Source organism: Spea bombifrons, chromosome 10 (assembly GCF_027358695.1).
Source record: "Spea bombifrons isolate aSpeBom1 chromosome 10, aSpeBom1.2.pri, whole genome shotgun sequence".
Lineage (NCBI taxonomy): Eukaryota > Metazoa > Chordata > Amphibia > Anura > Pelobatidae > Spea > Spea bombifrons.
In genome coordinates, this window is record NC_071096.1 from 32,998,926 (window position 1) to 33,016,853 (window position 17,928).

Sequence of the window (17,928 nt, forward strand, 5' to 3'; positions counted from 1 at the left end):
TATGAGGAAGACAAAAGTGGACAATACCTCACTGGAGTTGCCTTTGGATAAAATTTATGAGACAGTAGCAAAAAAGCTTGAAACAATGGTAAATGGGTATCGTAAAGCTTTCCTTTACATAATCATTGTTCTGGGCTGAGAAGATAAGGCTGCAGGTGTTCTTCACCAACAGGTGGTCGATGAAGATAAAGCTAATTACTCTCATTCCTTGCCCACTGCCTTTAATTAATTCTTTAGAGATCCATACGCTCACAGTGCTGATGGCTGGATTGCTCTTTTTAGTATACAGATCATAAGTTAGATAAACAGTAGATGTGAATAGTATACAACCCAATGGTATTTAACCTGGTCTTTGTTTTTTTTACTGTAGGGTTTATATTATTATTATTGAGATTTCTATATCCCAGTTCAAACTTCTACATCCCAGTTCAATTCTTCTAAATTATACTCACCCAGCAAATCATCTATAACATCATTCAGTTATAGTACAGATTTTCAAAGTCAGTTCTCAGGTATATATATATCTTGTGATTACTGTGGAGAATGATCACACGGCACCCTGGTTAGTTTTTTTTTCTTGGTGTTGCTGAATGCCTTGTCCGGCTGAGCCGCAGGGCGCCGGGATATCGTCTTTCAATATGGCAAATGTTTTTGGTGTTGCTGAATGCCTCGATATCAAGGCATTGCAGCAACACCGGCTGAGCAAATATCATTTGATCGCTTTCTAAGCTCCTTTATCCCCATGACATGCCAGACACATAAATTGTCCTAAAGGGGATTTTTTATGACATGCCAGAAACATCAGTTGTCGTTAGGGGATGTTCTTTTGTGACGCGTTGTCAGTTGTCAACTTACGCACTGGCACACATTTTTACACCCACTTGCAAATACGTATACACTCCCACTTACAAACATGCACACACATACTAACACACCCTTACACCCTCATGCTCATACCCACATACAAATCCATGCTCACACACATCCATGCTCACACAAACACAGTTAAACATACACACTCACACACTTACACATACCAATCCATACTCACATACACTCACAAATATACAATCACGCTCTCACACACTTACACATACATGCTCACACATACTAGACATTATGAGCCAGACACTGACGGTGGTACAGCATAACTCTTATCCATATATACTGAGCCAGACATTGACAGTGGTACAACATAGCTCTCATCACTATATTCTAAACCAGGGACTGATGGTTCTACACCATAACTCCCATCACTACATACTGAGCCAGATAATAACGTGGTACAGCATAACTCCCCACACACACGCTTTCTCACACATTTACACTCTCCCTTTCCCATGTCCCTGTGTCTCTTGATGCAGCTTCTCTTCTTCTTGCTTCTCTTCTTTATTCTGTCTTCATCTGCGTTGACATGGCCATCCAGTCTAGTGGTGGGCACAGCTTTAGTGCTGAGTGCCGGGATATGACATCATCAGTAGCCGGCGCACATTGCGAAGTAGGAGGATTAAGAGGTCTATATGAAAAAGACCTTGCACTCCTTTTGGGTGTGTAAGAGGGAGTGCCAGTCAGAGACAGTATAGTTCATCTCTGGAGGCGAGCATACCTGGGGCCAGCCCTGGTGGCACCCCCTTGGGAGAGAGGCACTTGGGGCTGACCAACCCCTCTGCCCTTGTTAGGTACCCTACTTAATAAAGTGTGCATTTTGGGTCCCTGGGGTGGAGTATCCGGTTCTCTATCCCACTTTCAATGAGAGTTGCTATATAGAGTCCAGGCTGGGGTTTTGTGATGTGCATATATATATATATATATATATATATATATATATATATATATATATATAATAACTGAATAATTGCGTCAGAAATTGAGTTTGTTCTTTGAACATTTATGGGTCTATAAACATGTATTATCAGTTTCTGTATGATTTCTGTAATTATGTTTTTGTTTTATCTCTAAAGCTAATTTGTAATTGGTACAATTTAGATGACAATCTTAATTGGAAACACAAGATATGTTGTTTTTATTGGCTTATGATATGTCCTCATGCACAGATAGCATTTCATGGTTAATGCTTTTAAATAAACTCAAGTCAGGAGTTGGCCAACTTTTCCTACTTGGCATAATGACAGTGGCCCTACAGCTGCAGAATTCCCACATAATGTCAACCTTTCAAGGTAGGTATGGTAGGATATGATCTACAACCTATATTAGGATAATATTGGGGTAATATACATTGGACAGCTACATGTTGGCTGTTACAGGTCATGGTACCTATACCTCCAGCCTGATGTACCTGTTAGTAATTGGCTTTATATGCTACGATTTGTTCTAGTAATTAGCTCTGGCCAAACAAGTCATTAATTCGCTTTACTTCTGGTTTGTAATTCGTTAATGTCATCTTTTTATAACCTTTGCTCAACTTGTATCCTGTTCACACCAATAAACAGTCCTCATATGCCTTTGAGAGCTAATAATGATAAGATCGATCACGTCCACATAGAAATATTTAACCAAGATGACAATTAGACTTTGCTTCATCTCTTCCAGGTTGATACAGGCTGTACACTTCATAGATAAACATTCCGTACATGCAAATTGCGTGCCTTTCCTTTCATAAGCAATTATTTCACCAAGTCATTTTCAATTTCGTGGCTATAATCTAAGTCTAGGTTTCCAGTTGGGGTCTCATATCAGATAGTCCCTAAGACACAGATACCAGCCTATGCACCAACCCCACCAAAATCCAAAATCATAGAGACGGTAAGTCCTAAAACATGTCCAGGGCCAGACTGGTGTTGCCGGGGGCCCTGGCACTTTAAGGCCAGCGACCGTTTGATGACATAAGTGTGGCCGATGGCTAAAAAATGCGTGGCTGCACACTAAGTTTATGTGGCACTATTGCCCAGCAGCCCACCTGGCTTTTGCCCGGTGTGTTAGATGGCCACCCTAGGCTTGCACATGGCATAGGCCGTAGCATCTAACTTGTGTTTTTTAATTACTTGTAGCTATTCACAGTACCGTTCCCATTATGAGCAGGATTTGGACTATCCATAGGAGAACAGAAATCATGTGAATTAGGCCAATTACCACTTAAGACGAAATGTGAATCTTAGGTCTAAAAACAACTGAGAACCTCTTTTGTAAAATGACCTGATTAAGGACTAATTCCAGAGACAGATTATAAGCAGAGAGATTTATTGTTACACGTTATTAACATGAAAAGAAGATTAGCATGGATTTCACTGTGGGTCACTTTTCATAGACCCTTTTTATTACCCTTTTGGACATTTTAATGAACATATCTTTAAAAATGTAAAATATACATACCGAGGCGGGGAAGAATTACTCTCTACCAACAAAATTACATGGCAAGAATCCAATGCGTTGCATATTCTTGGAATGGATATACAATATACAATATACATTGATATGGATATATAGAATAAATTCTTGTTTATATCTAATGAAAATGTATTACTATTTTAAATGACTTCCATCGATTATGAAAGCTCCTCGTGAGATGTTTTGTCCTTGCTGGGAATAACCACGGAGGAAGTATGTTCATGTGAACTGCTGTATCGCATGTGTGTGAAGGGGCAGAGAACAGAAAAGCAGGGGACGGAAAATCATTAAAGGGAAACAGCATTTAAAGGGATTTAACAAAGTACAGGAGGGGAAATGTTACAAGAGGTTATCATCTAAACATGCATGGGATAGGCATACGGCTCCTGAATCTAAGACGAGACCAACGACCGATTAAGGTTTGGATCTTAACGTCAGGAATGGGTCTTCTCTATCCCACATTGCACAAAAGTAAGATGGTACGCACCCTGAAAGATGAAGGCACTTGTATACCGACTGTGGCTTCCAGATCTTAAAGCACGCGGTTGGCCGTTATCATGTATGGACCTGCTTGCACGACTTGGCGACTCCATTGCATGCATTTGCAGCTGCTCATCAGAAGCCAGCAAACCATGACTTTGAGTGGTTTTTGGCACTTATCCATTGTTTCTGCAAGAAAAATCAACATATAGATATTTAGTAGACAGGCGATATTTTAGACCAAATTTATGACCAAACAATTTGTGAATTTGTATCTCGCTGATGTGAGATGAAACATTTAATCTCATCAACCTGACTTTGCACGACAGAGGGCCAACCCTAACACGTTTCGTCTCAAAGGACGGCTGTGTCGGCCCTGTATAATGCATTTTAAACCTCTACGATCGTTTGACCGCATTAACTAGCCCTTGGTGTTTCGCGCAGAAGAAGCTATCTTGGGTTGGCCTGTCATAGTGGGAATATTAAATGTAAAATCTTACAACTCAGTTGTAAGACCCTTGTTGCCCAATTTTTCTTTCTAATGATAACAATTATACAACGTGACCCCCATCTAGTTGACGTGGTGGAGCAGCATGTGGTCCAGCAGGTGCCTCTGAATGAAAACTCTTATTCTCTTCAGCCAGATGATGGTAATCATGGGCTAAAAACACCCGGCAAAAGCTACAAAGTGGTCACCCCAGAGGTAACGGCCAAGCTGTCCTTTTTTTGTTGCTCCCCTTACATACAATAAGGCAGAAGAGAGATAATCTCCTTGGTTCTGCTGCAGAGGAGGAGGGAGAGTGTGTGGGTGTGTATGTCGGGGGAGTAGTCCATTGTGCAGCTATAAACACACCACCGTCTAAAGCCTGCACTTTGACCAAGACATCTCTATATATAACCTGGGGAGGAAATAAGGGGATAGACGAACCGTCCTCGCTACGCCGTACCAGCCATGGACAGTAACAATAGTCTAGTGGACTCGGTTGTAAATATTGTGTTCTGTAAAGACCGTGATGAGTGTCCTGAGCCAACAAAAGCAAAAGTGCAAGGTAAGAATATATTCTGCCTCCTTGGCGTAGCCATTCCTGGACAGTTAACCCCCTGTTATTTTAGGTTCCAGCCCTACTAGTTCTGAAGCTGCTGTGGATGGCAACCCCAATCAAGACCACCCAAATAAATAAAATAGGGGAGGTATATAGAAGCATTTAAAAAAATGTGGAAAAAAAGGTGGAAAACACAGTATTCATCATTTAAAGAACTTCAGGCGCATTGAAAGTTCCAATCATTTACTAGATGATGCAGATAAAGAGGGACATTGAGAAGTTTAGTAAATGCACATTGTTGCTCTTATGCATTTTTTTATGTTTATATCATGTTTAACTTAAGTAACATAGTCCTGCTTAATTTAAGTAACATAGTCCATCTTAACTTAAGTAACATAGTCCTGCTTAACTTAAGTAACATAGTCCTGCTTAACTTAAGTAACATAGTCAAGCGTAACTTAAGTAACATAGTCATGCTTTACATGCATTAAAGTTAAAGATTTTAGATATTGGTCTTCCAAAACACTTACAAACTTAAAAAAACATAATCTATAAAAGTTTTCTTCTAAAAAAAAAAAATGCGTAGAAACGTGCTAGTCATACGAACACAATTATACAATTTTTTGCTTTGCACGTCCAGTGCTCTGTCTTTGCTCTGTCCAGTGATTTAAATTGTTTTAATTGGAGGGGTTGATTTATTATTGAAAAGGGGAAAAAAACAGAACAATGATCCACTCACTAAGCCCATTCAAAGCCTGTGTCATCCTCTTGTGACCCCGGTCAAATTAATTCCGCGTCGCTGCGGAAATGGAATTTACGCTTTCGTGGTTATTTTCCTGTTGTTTGCCATAGAAAAGTTATGCTGAAAGTATTTTTTCAATTACTCTTTCCCAAGTACATAAGTTATCTCTTAAAGCTAATAGATTGCAAGCTTCAGACCATCTCCACCTTCTGTACCAGTATGTCTTAATGCAGAAGCCTAACCAGGGAGTCCGAGGTTCTGCCCCGCTTCTGAAAGGGTATGGAGGCACATGGGCCAAGCATGCCCCTCGCCTTAACGTGCCCCTCTTGTCCCGTAGATGTCAGGGCCTGCCTTAGTGTTTTTGTGTTATTGACAATTTTGTATATTTTAAGTGTCCATTATTGCAACAACCGTATGGAATCTGCTGGTGCTATATAAATAAATCTAATGTAAAGCTTAGAGCGGTGTACTTCCCAGTGTGAACTCAGCTATAGGTTGTTAAATCTTTGTAACATAAGATATCGGGGCAGACATTCAGACGCAACGATATCCGTATGACAGCATGTTTTATATGGCTACTTCATGATACGCTGGACTAGCCAGTTTGCTAGCAATGTGTAGATAAAAAGGTTTTCTAGTGTAAAGATGCACCAATGTACAATCAATGTATTCATTTTTTATGGTTTACCTGAAAAAGACCAGGCTGGCTTTAGTGATATTATTTGGGAGTTATGTTGGTGAAGGTAAAATACTGGCTGAACACAATAAACCTTATCGTGGAAATCTCTCGTCACTATCTTTCTATAAGGAGACGTGATATCACATAGTGGCGGTACAGGTGAAGAACATTACACGCTCTGTAATACTATCACTTTTGGAACCAAGGTCATCTCTGACCCTTTTATCACCAGCGATGGTTCGATAAATCCCTTGCTTTTTATCTCGCCTTATTGAATGAAGAGTTCTTATCTACTTTAAATATTTATACATATCCATGATTCCATAGGGCACGGCAAACCTTCTCAGCCTGTAGTATATGTATACCTGATAGCGATCTTTGAGGAGGTCATGGAGTACTTAGTAGATGTGACTCCTAAGTGTTAAGGGTACGTGAGTCCTTGTCGAGTAACATATTGATACTAGAGGTTCTCTGGCGGACAAATATGTCCCAAGATTCTCTGTGTTGGGTAAACGTCAGTTTGACCATCATGTATGTTTTACTGGGAGACTTATTTTCCTCGTTTTATATATATATATATATATATATATATATATATATATATATATATTCGTGATTGCTGCATTTATCATACGTTGGACTGTTTGTTGCGGGGACTGGAATTTCCCATTTGGCATCTACCTTGCATTGTAGTTAATTCTTGTTTTCTATTACCTGGGTTAGCACCGTGTGCAGTGTGTGTACGCCAGTGTGTGTTTGTTTGATGCTTTTTTTTATTGCTGGTAACGTAAGGACAAGGGCTTACTAAACCAAGGGTACAGTTTACATTGGAAAACAACTTTGCAGCTGCAGAACATATTAGCTAATAGGAGAAACATGACACCACATTATATTGCAATGTTTAATTCCAATTAAACGCTACATATGCTTTGATAAAAAAAAAAAGATAATATTGATTTTCTAAATCAGGCCAAACCTTAATTTATGCCCCATAATTTAAATTATTTCATTTTACTGCGAGGGTGGAATAACCTCCCAGGAGAGGTAGATGCAGAGGGAATGTAAACATGCATGGATAGGCATATGGCTCCTGAATCCAAGACCTACGACTGAATAAGGCTTGAGACTAGATGGGGCCGAATGGGTCTTATCTGCCGGTAAATTCTATTTTTCTATATTAAAGCTCATTTACATGTTTACTCCTGTACCAGGCCAGATACCAAAATGGTTGAAGGGAACTCTTCTTCGTAACGGTCCAGGAAAACATTCTGTTGGGGAAATGTCGTACAACCACTGGTTCGATGGACTTGCTTTATTGCACAGCTTTACTTTTAAAGACGGTACGTGTTTCTATTTCTAGAGCTTCTAATTCCTAGGGCCATTACGTTATCTATTGAGATAGAATCTTCTATTTCCTCGTCATTCCACATTAAGATAGGGACTTAATGCTGTTCAGCATTGGTAGGGCAGTAGACGCCATTAGATGAACCGTGTGATGCAATAGATCCTACGTTTTCCTGCAGGTTGCAGGCCATTAAGAAATCATGGACCAGCAGTTATATAGATCCCCCCACTGCATTCATTATTATAAAAAAATCTCAACAAACCAATGAGAAGTGAAAAAAAGAGATCCTTCTGATGTAACTGTGTAGTCACATTTACAAGTTGACTACTTCGATGAAGAAATGTTGATTTGCAGATGAGACCATTTGGTGATGTCACAAATATATGTCACAATATGAAATTGTATAATATAACATCATATACTAGATCATAATATATAAATTATTATTGAGTTTACTATACCAGTAAAAAAGGGGACAAGTAAACTGAGTACAGTTGATCCAAACCCAATCTCTGGTTTACTTATTGACAGGTGAAGTTTACTACAGAAGTAGATTCCTGCGCAGCGACACCTACACCTCCAATATGGAGGCCAATAGAATAGTGGTTTCAGAATTTGGGACCATGGCTTATCCAGACCCCTGCAAAAATATCTTCTCCAAGTAAGTCTGTTACCCTCTTACCCTGCCATTATTTTGACTGACTTCTCGGGATTAGCTGTACACAGTTTTAAACATATTTTTTTTTACATTCACCAAGAAACAGATATTAGTGATGGGCTTGCATTTTTCCCTTTCTAACTTAAAGCGGGGGGTAATGGTTAGCTACATATTTTTAATTCTCACCTGTATTTGGAAGCAAGATGATCAAAACTTTCCAAATATCCAACTGCGCTGTGCTGTGACAACTTAAAATGGCCAATTTCAGTAAAATTGCACGCAATGGAAGCTTCCTTATGGTGCTCTCTGTGGTCACTCGTGTCTTCTCTGGACTCAACCGGTGGATGATCTCTTTATGCCCTAGGAAATGCCTCACATTATAATTCTATGTAAACGTGCCCTCTCAGCAAGGGAGGGCTGCCCTGGGGAGCAGCTATAAAGCTAGGGCAAGGTAAGGGTGCGATAGAGTGAGCATGTTTTAGTGTGTGTGTATGTGTGCTAGTGTGCATGTTAGTTGCCGGGGGCTTGGGAATGAGCCGGGGGCCACTCAGCTTTACCTGCTCCCTGGGCAAGAAGGCATCAGCCCTCCCGTGCCTCTCTACAGCCTAATTGCTAATAGACACCTCTTGACTCAACTATCGCATTAATACAAAGAGTAATTCTATGATTGCTGGAAGCTTTGCGATTGAAACTATTGAACGGATGTGTTTTGCAGAGCCTTCACATACCTGTCGCATGTGGTGCCCGAGTTCACAGACAACTGCCTAATCAATATCATAAACTATGGGGATGATTTCTATGCTTCCTCTGAAACCAACTTCATCAGGAAGATTGATCCTGAGACCCTAGAGACGCTAGAAAAGGTACAAGTTATCTGGAGACGCATAGTTATAATCACAAATAAAGTAATATAATTGAAAATAATATGAAAGATCAGGGAGATAATTCTAACCTAAAATACAATTAAAAAATATAATCAAAATCTATGTGGTTGCTCTTGAAGATGTTATGATTTGTAGATTTTGTGGAAGTTTCACCTACTCCTCTGTTTGACAAACACGGAATGTTCAAGGTTTAAGGTCAATGTTTCCTGGCCCCTGGATTGTTCATTTACGTAGACCTTCCGTGCCAAATGGGGTATAGCAACAAAATATGCGTGCATGTGTGTCCCAAGCTTAGAGTCAGGTTAGGATAAAAACTTACAGGAAAAAAAGAATAAAGAGAGATATCAGACATTTACCAAACGAATGCTGTCTTCTCGCCCTTTTCTTCATGCATGCTCTTTGCACCAAATGTTGAGTTGTTCATAGTTGGCACAATGCAGTACTAAGTATGGTCATAATAGCAAAGTATGTTAGAGCCAAATTTCCCTGGTTTTGTTTTTCGCAGGTAGACTACATGAAATATGTAACCGTAAACCTGGCCACTTCACACCCCCATTACGACAATGCTGGAAATACCATAAACATGGGCACCTCGATTGGTGATAAAGGGAAGACAAAGTATATGGTTTTTAAGGTTCCTCCTGCTAATATAGGTAAGAAAGATGTAAAGTTATCCCCATTCAACAAGTGCTATGATACTATAATTCACTTCAGAGGCTAATAGCGTGCCATTTTGGGAAACCAAGTATATGACGTTCTACAAATCCTCATAATCCATAAACTGCAATCTGTCCTTGTTCCACTAGACACAGAGAAAAAGAAGTCTCCGCTGAAAAATGCAGAAGTCCTCTGCTCCATTCCTGCCCATCGAATGCTGAGTCCCAGTTATTATCACAGCTTCGGAATGACTGAAAACTACATTGTGTTTCTGGAGCAGCCCTTGAAGCTAGATATAATGAAAATGGCCACAGCCTACTTCAGAGGAGTCAACTGGGCTTCATGCATCGCCTTCCATGGAGACGAGAAGGTACCTTCTCAGAAAGAATCTCAGAAAGCCCCCTTTAAACTATGGAACGTTCCCAGTGTAGTATTTACATGGAATGATCTATGGGGTTGCCTCCCTGTATTTTCAAAATATATGTCATCATGGATGAGGGACATCTTCATTATAAACATCATGTTCTCTAGAACGCTATGCATATATTTAAGGTCCCAAAAATTAAGTTCCACCGGCACGTTCCTACATTGAAAATTATTTATATAGAGGAACTGTAAGTCTGATGTACTCGGGGAAGAAATTGCTCGCCTTTGGAATAAGCACCTGTCTCCGGCAGAAATCATTTCATAGCCTCGCATATATAAATGTACAGGACGCTGTTTATTTTCAGTGGGTGCCATTACTCCCACCCGTATACAAACCGAAACCCTTAGAAAAATCGGTAACTCTTTTGGACCCAGATCATGGGTCAAATTATATGGGGATTTAGAACTTTGAGTTCCGCACTTTGCTTTTTAAGGCATTGCTTACCTGACATCTTTGATGTATCAAAGTTTCACATATATGCCAGTTTCTATTCTACAACATGATAATAAATGTCAAGAAATTGGAAACATAATTAAAATGATCTGTTTTGTAATCATTCTTAGACATGGATTCACATTATCGATAAAAGAAGTAAAAAGCCAGTGGCCCAGAAGTTTTACACAGACGCCCTGGTGGCTTACCACCACGCCAACGCATACGAAGAAGACGGGCATATAGTATTTGATATCGTCACTTACAAGGACAACAGCTTGTATGATATGTTTTATATGGCAAATATAAAGAAGGGTCTATCCGAAGACGCCGTGCTGACCTCGATACCTACCTGCATGCGCTATGTTATTCCACTGCAGCCAGACAAGGTCAGTCCAGGAAAGCCAATGTCTTGTAAATTCTAGAAGTAAATCCTATATGTTTTATGTATCAACCGGCTGCAGAGGCAAACATAAGAGTAGGGGTACAGTGTTCTGTATCATTATCTGTCCCACGTATAACCCATTGTAACATGATAAAAGTACCGTATTTGCTCGATTATAAGACGAGGTTTTTTTCAGAGCAAATGCTCTGAAAAATACCCCTCGTCTTCTAATCGGGGTCGTCTTCTAATCAGACCTCAAATAGAGGTCTGATTAGGAGACTAAGATCCAGATCCCCCGCACCGCTGCAGGGGACCTGGATCCTCCTGTCGTCGCCCCCCCCACACACACACACTTACCGGTGCTTCCGGAGGTGAAGTTGGCAGCGGGGGTTTGTATGCGTCCGTCGCAAATACCTTCCCCGACTGTCAGAGATCAGAGTTCCAGAGTTCCTGATCTCTGACAGCCGGGGAAGGTATTTGCGACGGACGCATACAAACCCCCGCTGCCAACTCCACCTCCTTCCGGCTGCCGCGGAATGAGACGTCAACCCGCTGCCCCGGCAATACACCAGGAAATTGGAAGCACCGGTAAGTAAGTAAGTGTGTGTGTGTGTGTGTGTGTGTGTGTGTGTGTGTGTGTGTGTGTGTGTGTGTGTGTGTGTGTGTGTGTAGGGCATTTCTGGAATGCCTTACACCCCTATATGCCACTCTGGCACTTAGGGGGTTAAAAGGCATATTATGGGGCAGAGTGGCATATAGGGAGGTATAAGGCATTTCAGGAGGCAGAGTGGCGTTAAGGGGGCATTTAATAGTGCACTCTGCCTCCTGAAATGCCTTATACCTCCCTATATGCCACTCTGCCCCATAATATGCCTTTTAACCCCCTAAATGCCAGAGTGGCATATAGGGGTATAAGGCATTTCTGGAGGCAGAGTGCTCTATACAATGCCTTTTAACTCCCTTAATGCCACTCTGCCTCCTGGAATGCCTTATACCTCCCTATATGCCACTCTGCCCCATAATATGCATTTTAACCCCCTAAATGCCAGAATGGGATATAGGGGTATAAGGCATTTCTGGAGGCAGAGTGGCACATAGGGGGTCAAAAGGCATACCATGGGGCACAGTGGCATATAGAGGGTTAAAAGGCATATCATGGGCCACAGTGCCATATTGGTGTGGCAAGCCTGGGGGCAGATGTGCGTAACTGGGGGACAGGTTGGAAAATACAATAGAAAATATAAAAGAAATAAAAACAAAAAAAAATATTTTTCTCAATCATAGCTTTTATTAAAAAAAATAGTTTACATGAATTAACATTTACTGGTAAAACTTTTTTCCTTTAGGGTCGTCTTATATTCAGGCTTTTTCTTTTTTTCCTAAGTTAATATTCAGATTTTGGGGGGTCGTCTTATAATCAGGGTCGTCTTATAATCGAGCAAATACGGTATTATTATTACGTATTACATATTGCCATCAAAATCTGCTGTGCTCTTATTGTTTGTACTTATGTTCTCATGTGATGTCATGAAAATCGCTCCCCTGCTGTACAGAGGAGGTATACATGAGCGTATTCTTTCTGTAAGTGCATGCATGCAACCTACATACTGCAGAGGGCAGCACATGTATTGGTTTGGAACATATGAAATGTATATGTGTCCTGGAAAAAGTGGTAGATGCAGTCACACTAAGCGATGCCTCATTCCTGTCTCCTCTAAAATAATTCTAAGCAGGCCTCTTGCATTCACATGATTAAATCAGAATGTATTAACGTTCTCCCTTGACAATGCAGGATCTGTGTTTTCCACATAAGATCAGATAGCTCTTAATTAGGAGACACTGATTTCCCCATCTGTGTGCTTATACTGAATCATGCGCTATGAGGGTCCTTTGGGTACAATGTTGAGAATAATATAAAATATGATGTCCTATTATATGTCTAATTGTAATATAATTGTACTTCTGTGATGTTTTAAGAATGCAGAAGAAGGAGCCAATCTGGTGAAACTTCCATCGACAACCGCAAGTGCCGCAAAAGATAAAGACGGAAATATATCCTGCCATCCGGAACTCCTATGTGAAGGTAAGGTGCATGCATATCTTATCAACGGTACAAAGTTTGGACCATAATGCACAGTTCATAAGTGACAAAAAGGAAGTCACGGTCACCCTCTAGTTTCCTCCCTTCCGAGTCCAGACATAAGAAAGTGACTTTAAAGAGATATTCAAAGCGTCTATTATATGGAGTGTCCTTTTAACCTGAAATCTCTCCAAACTGTGAAAGCCCAGTAATCTACTCTACATAAAGGGTCGTTTAGGCAAGGAACATGCTGTATACCTCTCGGCTATGGAAGCAGTTTAAGCCCCATTTTGATAGCTGCTGTTCTGGTTTCCCTGCTAAATAGGTATTTTGAGCTCACTCAAACCAATAAAACAGTGTCATAACATATAGCAAGTAATGTTGCCCCTTACATTTAAATATATTTGCCTCATGTTTAGTAGATTCCAAATTAAATACCTTCTGAGGGCTTAAAATCTGAGTATTTAAGTTGAAATTAAATATATTTTAATATAAACTTATTTTAAAATTCTAATGTTTTGAATGTTTGTTTAGATGCTCATTATACACAGTTTAATTTGTGGGTTAATAAAATAACTTTGCTTCCGTACATTATGTACGTGAGACAAAAAAAAAGTGTGCATTTTTATTTTTTTTTAGGAATCGAGCTGCCGAGGATCAACTACAATTACAATGCCAAAAAATACAGATATGTGTATGCGTCACATGTCGAATGGAGGCCGATTCCCACCAAGGTACAAATACTTTTATCTGAATCATACCGATCCTTAAGATGCAATAAAAGGCATTCTGCCTTTTTAAAGGTATAAACTCATCACCTCCCAGACGGCCCGGCGCCACCATACATTTCTATGGCCAGCAATGCCCACCCGACAAAGAGTCACTATTTTGGGGTGATCCCGAGGGAGCAGCGTCAATCCCGGGGTACCATTGGAGAGCTCAGGGTCCGAAGATGTTATGGTCCAAAAAGCGACGTGATCTGACGTCGGGACCCTAAGTGGCAGCGTTGGCAACTTCCCCGGGAATAGTTTGCGCGGTAGCCGGACCAGAGTTCCATGGCTGGGGCTGGGTTACCCTGTTCCTAAAGATTGGTAATAAAACCACACTTTCAATACCTGAAGCATAGAATGTGACGGCATATAAGACCCATTTGGCCCGTCTAGTCTGCCTCTTTTTCCTGATGTGAAGACCTTAACAGGTCTATAGTCTTATCTTGGATTCTGATATACAGATGCCAAGAGGTTCTACGTGAAAGACAGGAATCAGACAAGTTTATTTGCTTCACTGATTCTAGTAAAAAGATTGTGACTTACTCTTTAAATGGTCCATAATGGAAGACCAAATGCCGACTCTAGAGAGCTTTGCCTACCCATAAAATAAATGCAGGATTTGCGTTAAGCTGGGGTAATGTTCTTTGTTTGGGTGTCAGCTGAACTGTTTGTAGGTCTACTTTAAGTTTCCATTTAACATCAGACAGTAAAGTCGTGTATATTTATGTATCCACATGTATTTACATAAGGCATGAAATTTCCTTGGACAGGCTAAAGCGTTTCCATTTTATTTGATTAGTGAAAGTTTGTGTTTAATTTAGATTGTGAAATTTGATACTGTAACAAAGGACATGCTGGTCTGGACGGAAGACATGTGCTGGCCTGCTGAGCCTCTGTTTATACCGCACCCAGATGCCAAAGAAGAAGATGACGGTAACTGCCTTTGTTTTACAAAAGAGGCTTCAGAGATTATTAAGACTTTACAGAGTCTTATTTGGCCCATATCCATGGGTGACAACCTGTGCTTCATAACAAATTGCTTCCTACCTATGGATGCAAGAATCAATGAGCACTATCATTATCATTAACTATTAAGGCGAAGCTAAAGTAATGTATAAGAAAGTGCAAAGTGTTGAGCAATGATCCCACGCATTCCAGTGGTTGAATAAGGACTGGTTCAAATATAGCCTTCCCGTAAAGCAGACATGCCTTCATTAAACAGGTCAGGAGCCTAGGGGATATTTCTGCACCAAACATGTTCACCTACAACTGTCCCATGATCCTTTGCCAGAGGTTTATAGAACCTGTAGGTGGAAACAGGATCGGGGACCATGAGGCCCACTGGCACTTTAAGGCCGGTGGCCACCAATGAAGTTAAGTACAGCCAACAGCTAGATATGAGGGCTGCATGTTTTTTAGGTTTTTAATGGTCACGCAGCATTTCCATCCGGTGGTCGTACACGGTAGCACCCGATCAGAAGGAAAACCCTGGCCTACCAACTAGCATTGTACCTGTTAGCACACATTAAACTGACTTATGCCTACTGCCTCGGACACTGCATGAACATCAGCCCAATCAGTGCTGATTAGGATAACCAAAGGACAAAACAATGTGCTATCAAGTGTTATGTACATGTGTACCAGTCAATACAGAATAACTAAAATATAAAATAAATCGGTGAATTGATGACGTAATAATCAGTCTATATATTCTGCTAAAGAATAGTTTTCATTTTATTTTTTTTGCTCCCAAAATCGTAGGAGTTATACTGTCTTCCATTGTGTCAACTGACCCAAACAAGTCCCCTTACCTGCTTATACTGGATGCAAAAACATTCAAGGAGTTGGGACGTGCTAGTGTCGATGCCAGCATCCACCTCGACCTGCATGGAATCTTCTTACCGGAAAAGAATTCATCAGCGTGACCTACATTTTGAGATAAAGCAGCACTTAATTCGACAGGTTGGCCATAAACCCTGAAGTCTCTCTAATCAATTCTACTCCTGTCTTCCGTTACTGTTACATGGATACCTCAAAACAGAATGACAGCTTCAGACCACTGAGAGCCGTCTCGTTATCAAAACAGCACAAGGACAGATCTAATAATTATTGTAATTCCATTAACTGGAAAAAAAAGTTATATTCTCTGCATTAGAAATGACAGAAGGCAGAGAAATTTGGTTCAGACCACAACAAGCTACAGCGAAAGCCACGTAAAAATATCTTAGGGCAATAAGGGAAATATTCAGATGCAGTTCAGAAGTTAAGGAATTTGTAGTTCTAAGCATTCCGTGCAAAAAAAGTGAAAAAAAATTATAAGAACACGCGCTGATCGGGTAGATCTTATGTATTTTACTGCCATTAACATGAAATACCTGTAACTATGGGCAATGGGTCTAATACCAGCAGATCCCATTCCCCTCACTTATGACGAGTGTTGTTATTAAGAAATATGGAATTCAGACCACAAACAGTCGCCAGGATTACATTACAAATTTGAAGAGACACCCATAGTAATTCTTCCAGCAGTTGTGGTAGAGGGAAATACAGCGAGGGAACTTGCAAGATGATACCAAGGGCTGAGTTTGAGTCTTTACATGGGGAAGACCAGATGATCAAAGGGATCCATAGTCAAATTCTCTGTATTTTCCTTCTGATTTTCATGGAGCGCAGTATGCATTTCAAAGATTCACTGCTCTGAAAAGGAACAAGGAAACACTGCTATACATTAATCATGTTTCTGTAATTAGAATGGTGCGCTTACCTATGCAAATGATGGCGTGATTTAAATAAGATATAGATCATGTCCAATACGCATCAAATACATAAACCCCAAGAATGGTCTGGGGGCCTAAGGAATGCCTAGTATGTTTTAGCCCTTCCAGGGGTATTAGCACTAGAGCTAATGAGACTGCAGAACACGGGGAGGTTATAAGTACCGGTGACATTACTCGGTTTAGTTCTTGTTTTTGCCCATAGAGGCATCGAGATCATTAAGCGTACATCCCAAGTGACCATTCTTGCTTATCCAGGTTGGATTTGCCAAGTTGATGGTATGCATGTCACCAAAACCTTCATTTCAGGGATTCTACTTCCTCTTATAACGTACACAGGATTTTGTAATATATGTCTAATTTATGAATTAAACTAATACTGCATGATTTGTAATTCTATTTTTGTACAAGCAATGTTTTATTTTGTGTCCGTACCAATAAATCTGGATTTGTATATAAAAAAAAACGTACACAAGACTAGTCTAGTTTTGTTCTAAACCATTTCGAAACGCAAACACACTGAAGTTACATTATGCCCAAAATTTACCAACGGCATAACGACAATTTTAAAGTGCCAACCATAATGTTGGCATTTTTAGTTCTAATTCTCTTGAGGTTGAAAAAAATGCATACATTTTCCATACCTTCACTCCCTTGTGTAATAAAAAATAATAATATTCTCTTCTATGCTCATTTGTGGGCATTTTAGTAACTTACTACCTGCTGCAGCTGCTTTAAATGGAAAATGGATATAGCCTTATTGGTCCAGGATAGGATAGTGTTAAGTTGATACCTTGTATCAGTTCAAGTCACATAAACTTTTGGGACCTCAAGGTATCTTCTTCAGATGGAACAAAGAAAAGACCTTGTAGCAACTTGCTAACATCATTGTTTCAAAATGGCTAATCCTTATCACAGATCTTTCATTATTTACATAAATATCAGGATTTGTTTGTTCCAAGAATGCATAACATTACATTTGTTTATGTTAAAGCTCATCTGCTTCTTAAACTGTTATGCTAGATACAGAGTGTTTTGTGCGAAACATTCTAGTACCACCTTTTCACACATCTAAAGATCTGAAGCTTAAACTGTCAAGTTTTGACTTCCTTACATATTCTACTGTTATCAAAGGAATAAACTAGTATTTTAACATGATCCCTCGTCAGCACCTTGAATGCAGTCTCTCGATTGTTGCTATTGCAAATTTTATTCTATTGATTTAGG

The 17,928-nt window shown here is 40.0% G+C and overlaps 1 protein-coding gene across 2 annotated transcripts; it reads left to right on the forward strand.

The window, feature by feature from the left end:
* The first annotated feature begins 4,715 nt into the window (after window positions 1-4,715).
* Window positions 4,716-17,167, forward strand: BCO1 (beta-carotene oxygenase 1). Of its 2 annotated transcripts, none has more exons than XM_053449141.1 (11): window positions 4,716-4,874; window positions 7,501-7,629; window positions 8,166-8,295; window positions 9,008-9,155; window positions 9,682-9,829; window positions 9,983-10,203; window positions 10,824-11,081; window positions 13,055-13,160; window positions 13,797-13,891; window positions 14,749-14,860; window positions 15,689-17,167. In XM_053449141.1, the coding sequence occupies exons 1-11, from the start codon at window positions 4,778-4,780 to the stop codon at window positions 15,850-15,852; spliced, it is 1,608 nt and encodes a 535-aa protein (XP_053305116.1). In that variant the 5' UTR covers window positions 4,716-4,777; the 3' UTR covers window positions 15,853-17,167. The 2 variants fall into 2 exon arrangements, with proteins under 2 accessions (XP_053305116.1, XP_053305117.1); XM_053449142.1 differs by having other exon boundaries at window positions 9,989-10,203.
* The last annotated feature ends 761 nt before the right edge of the window (window positions 17,168-17,928 follow it).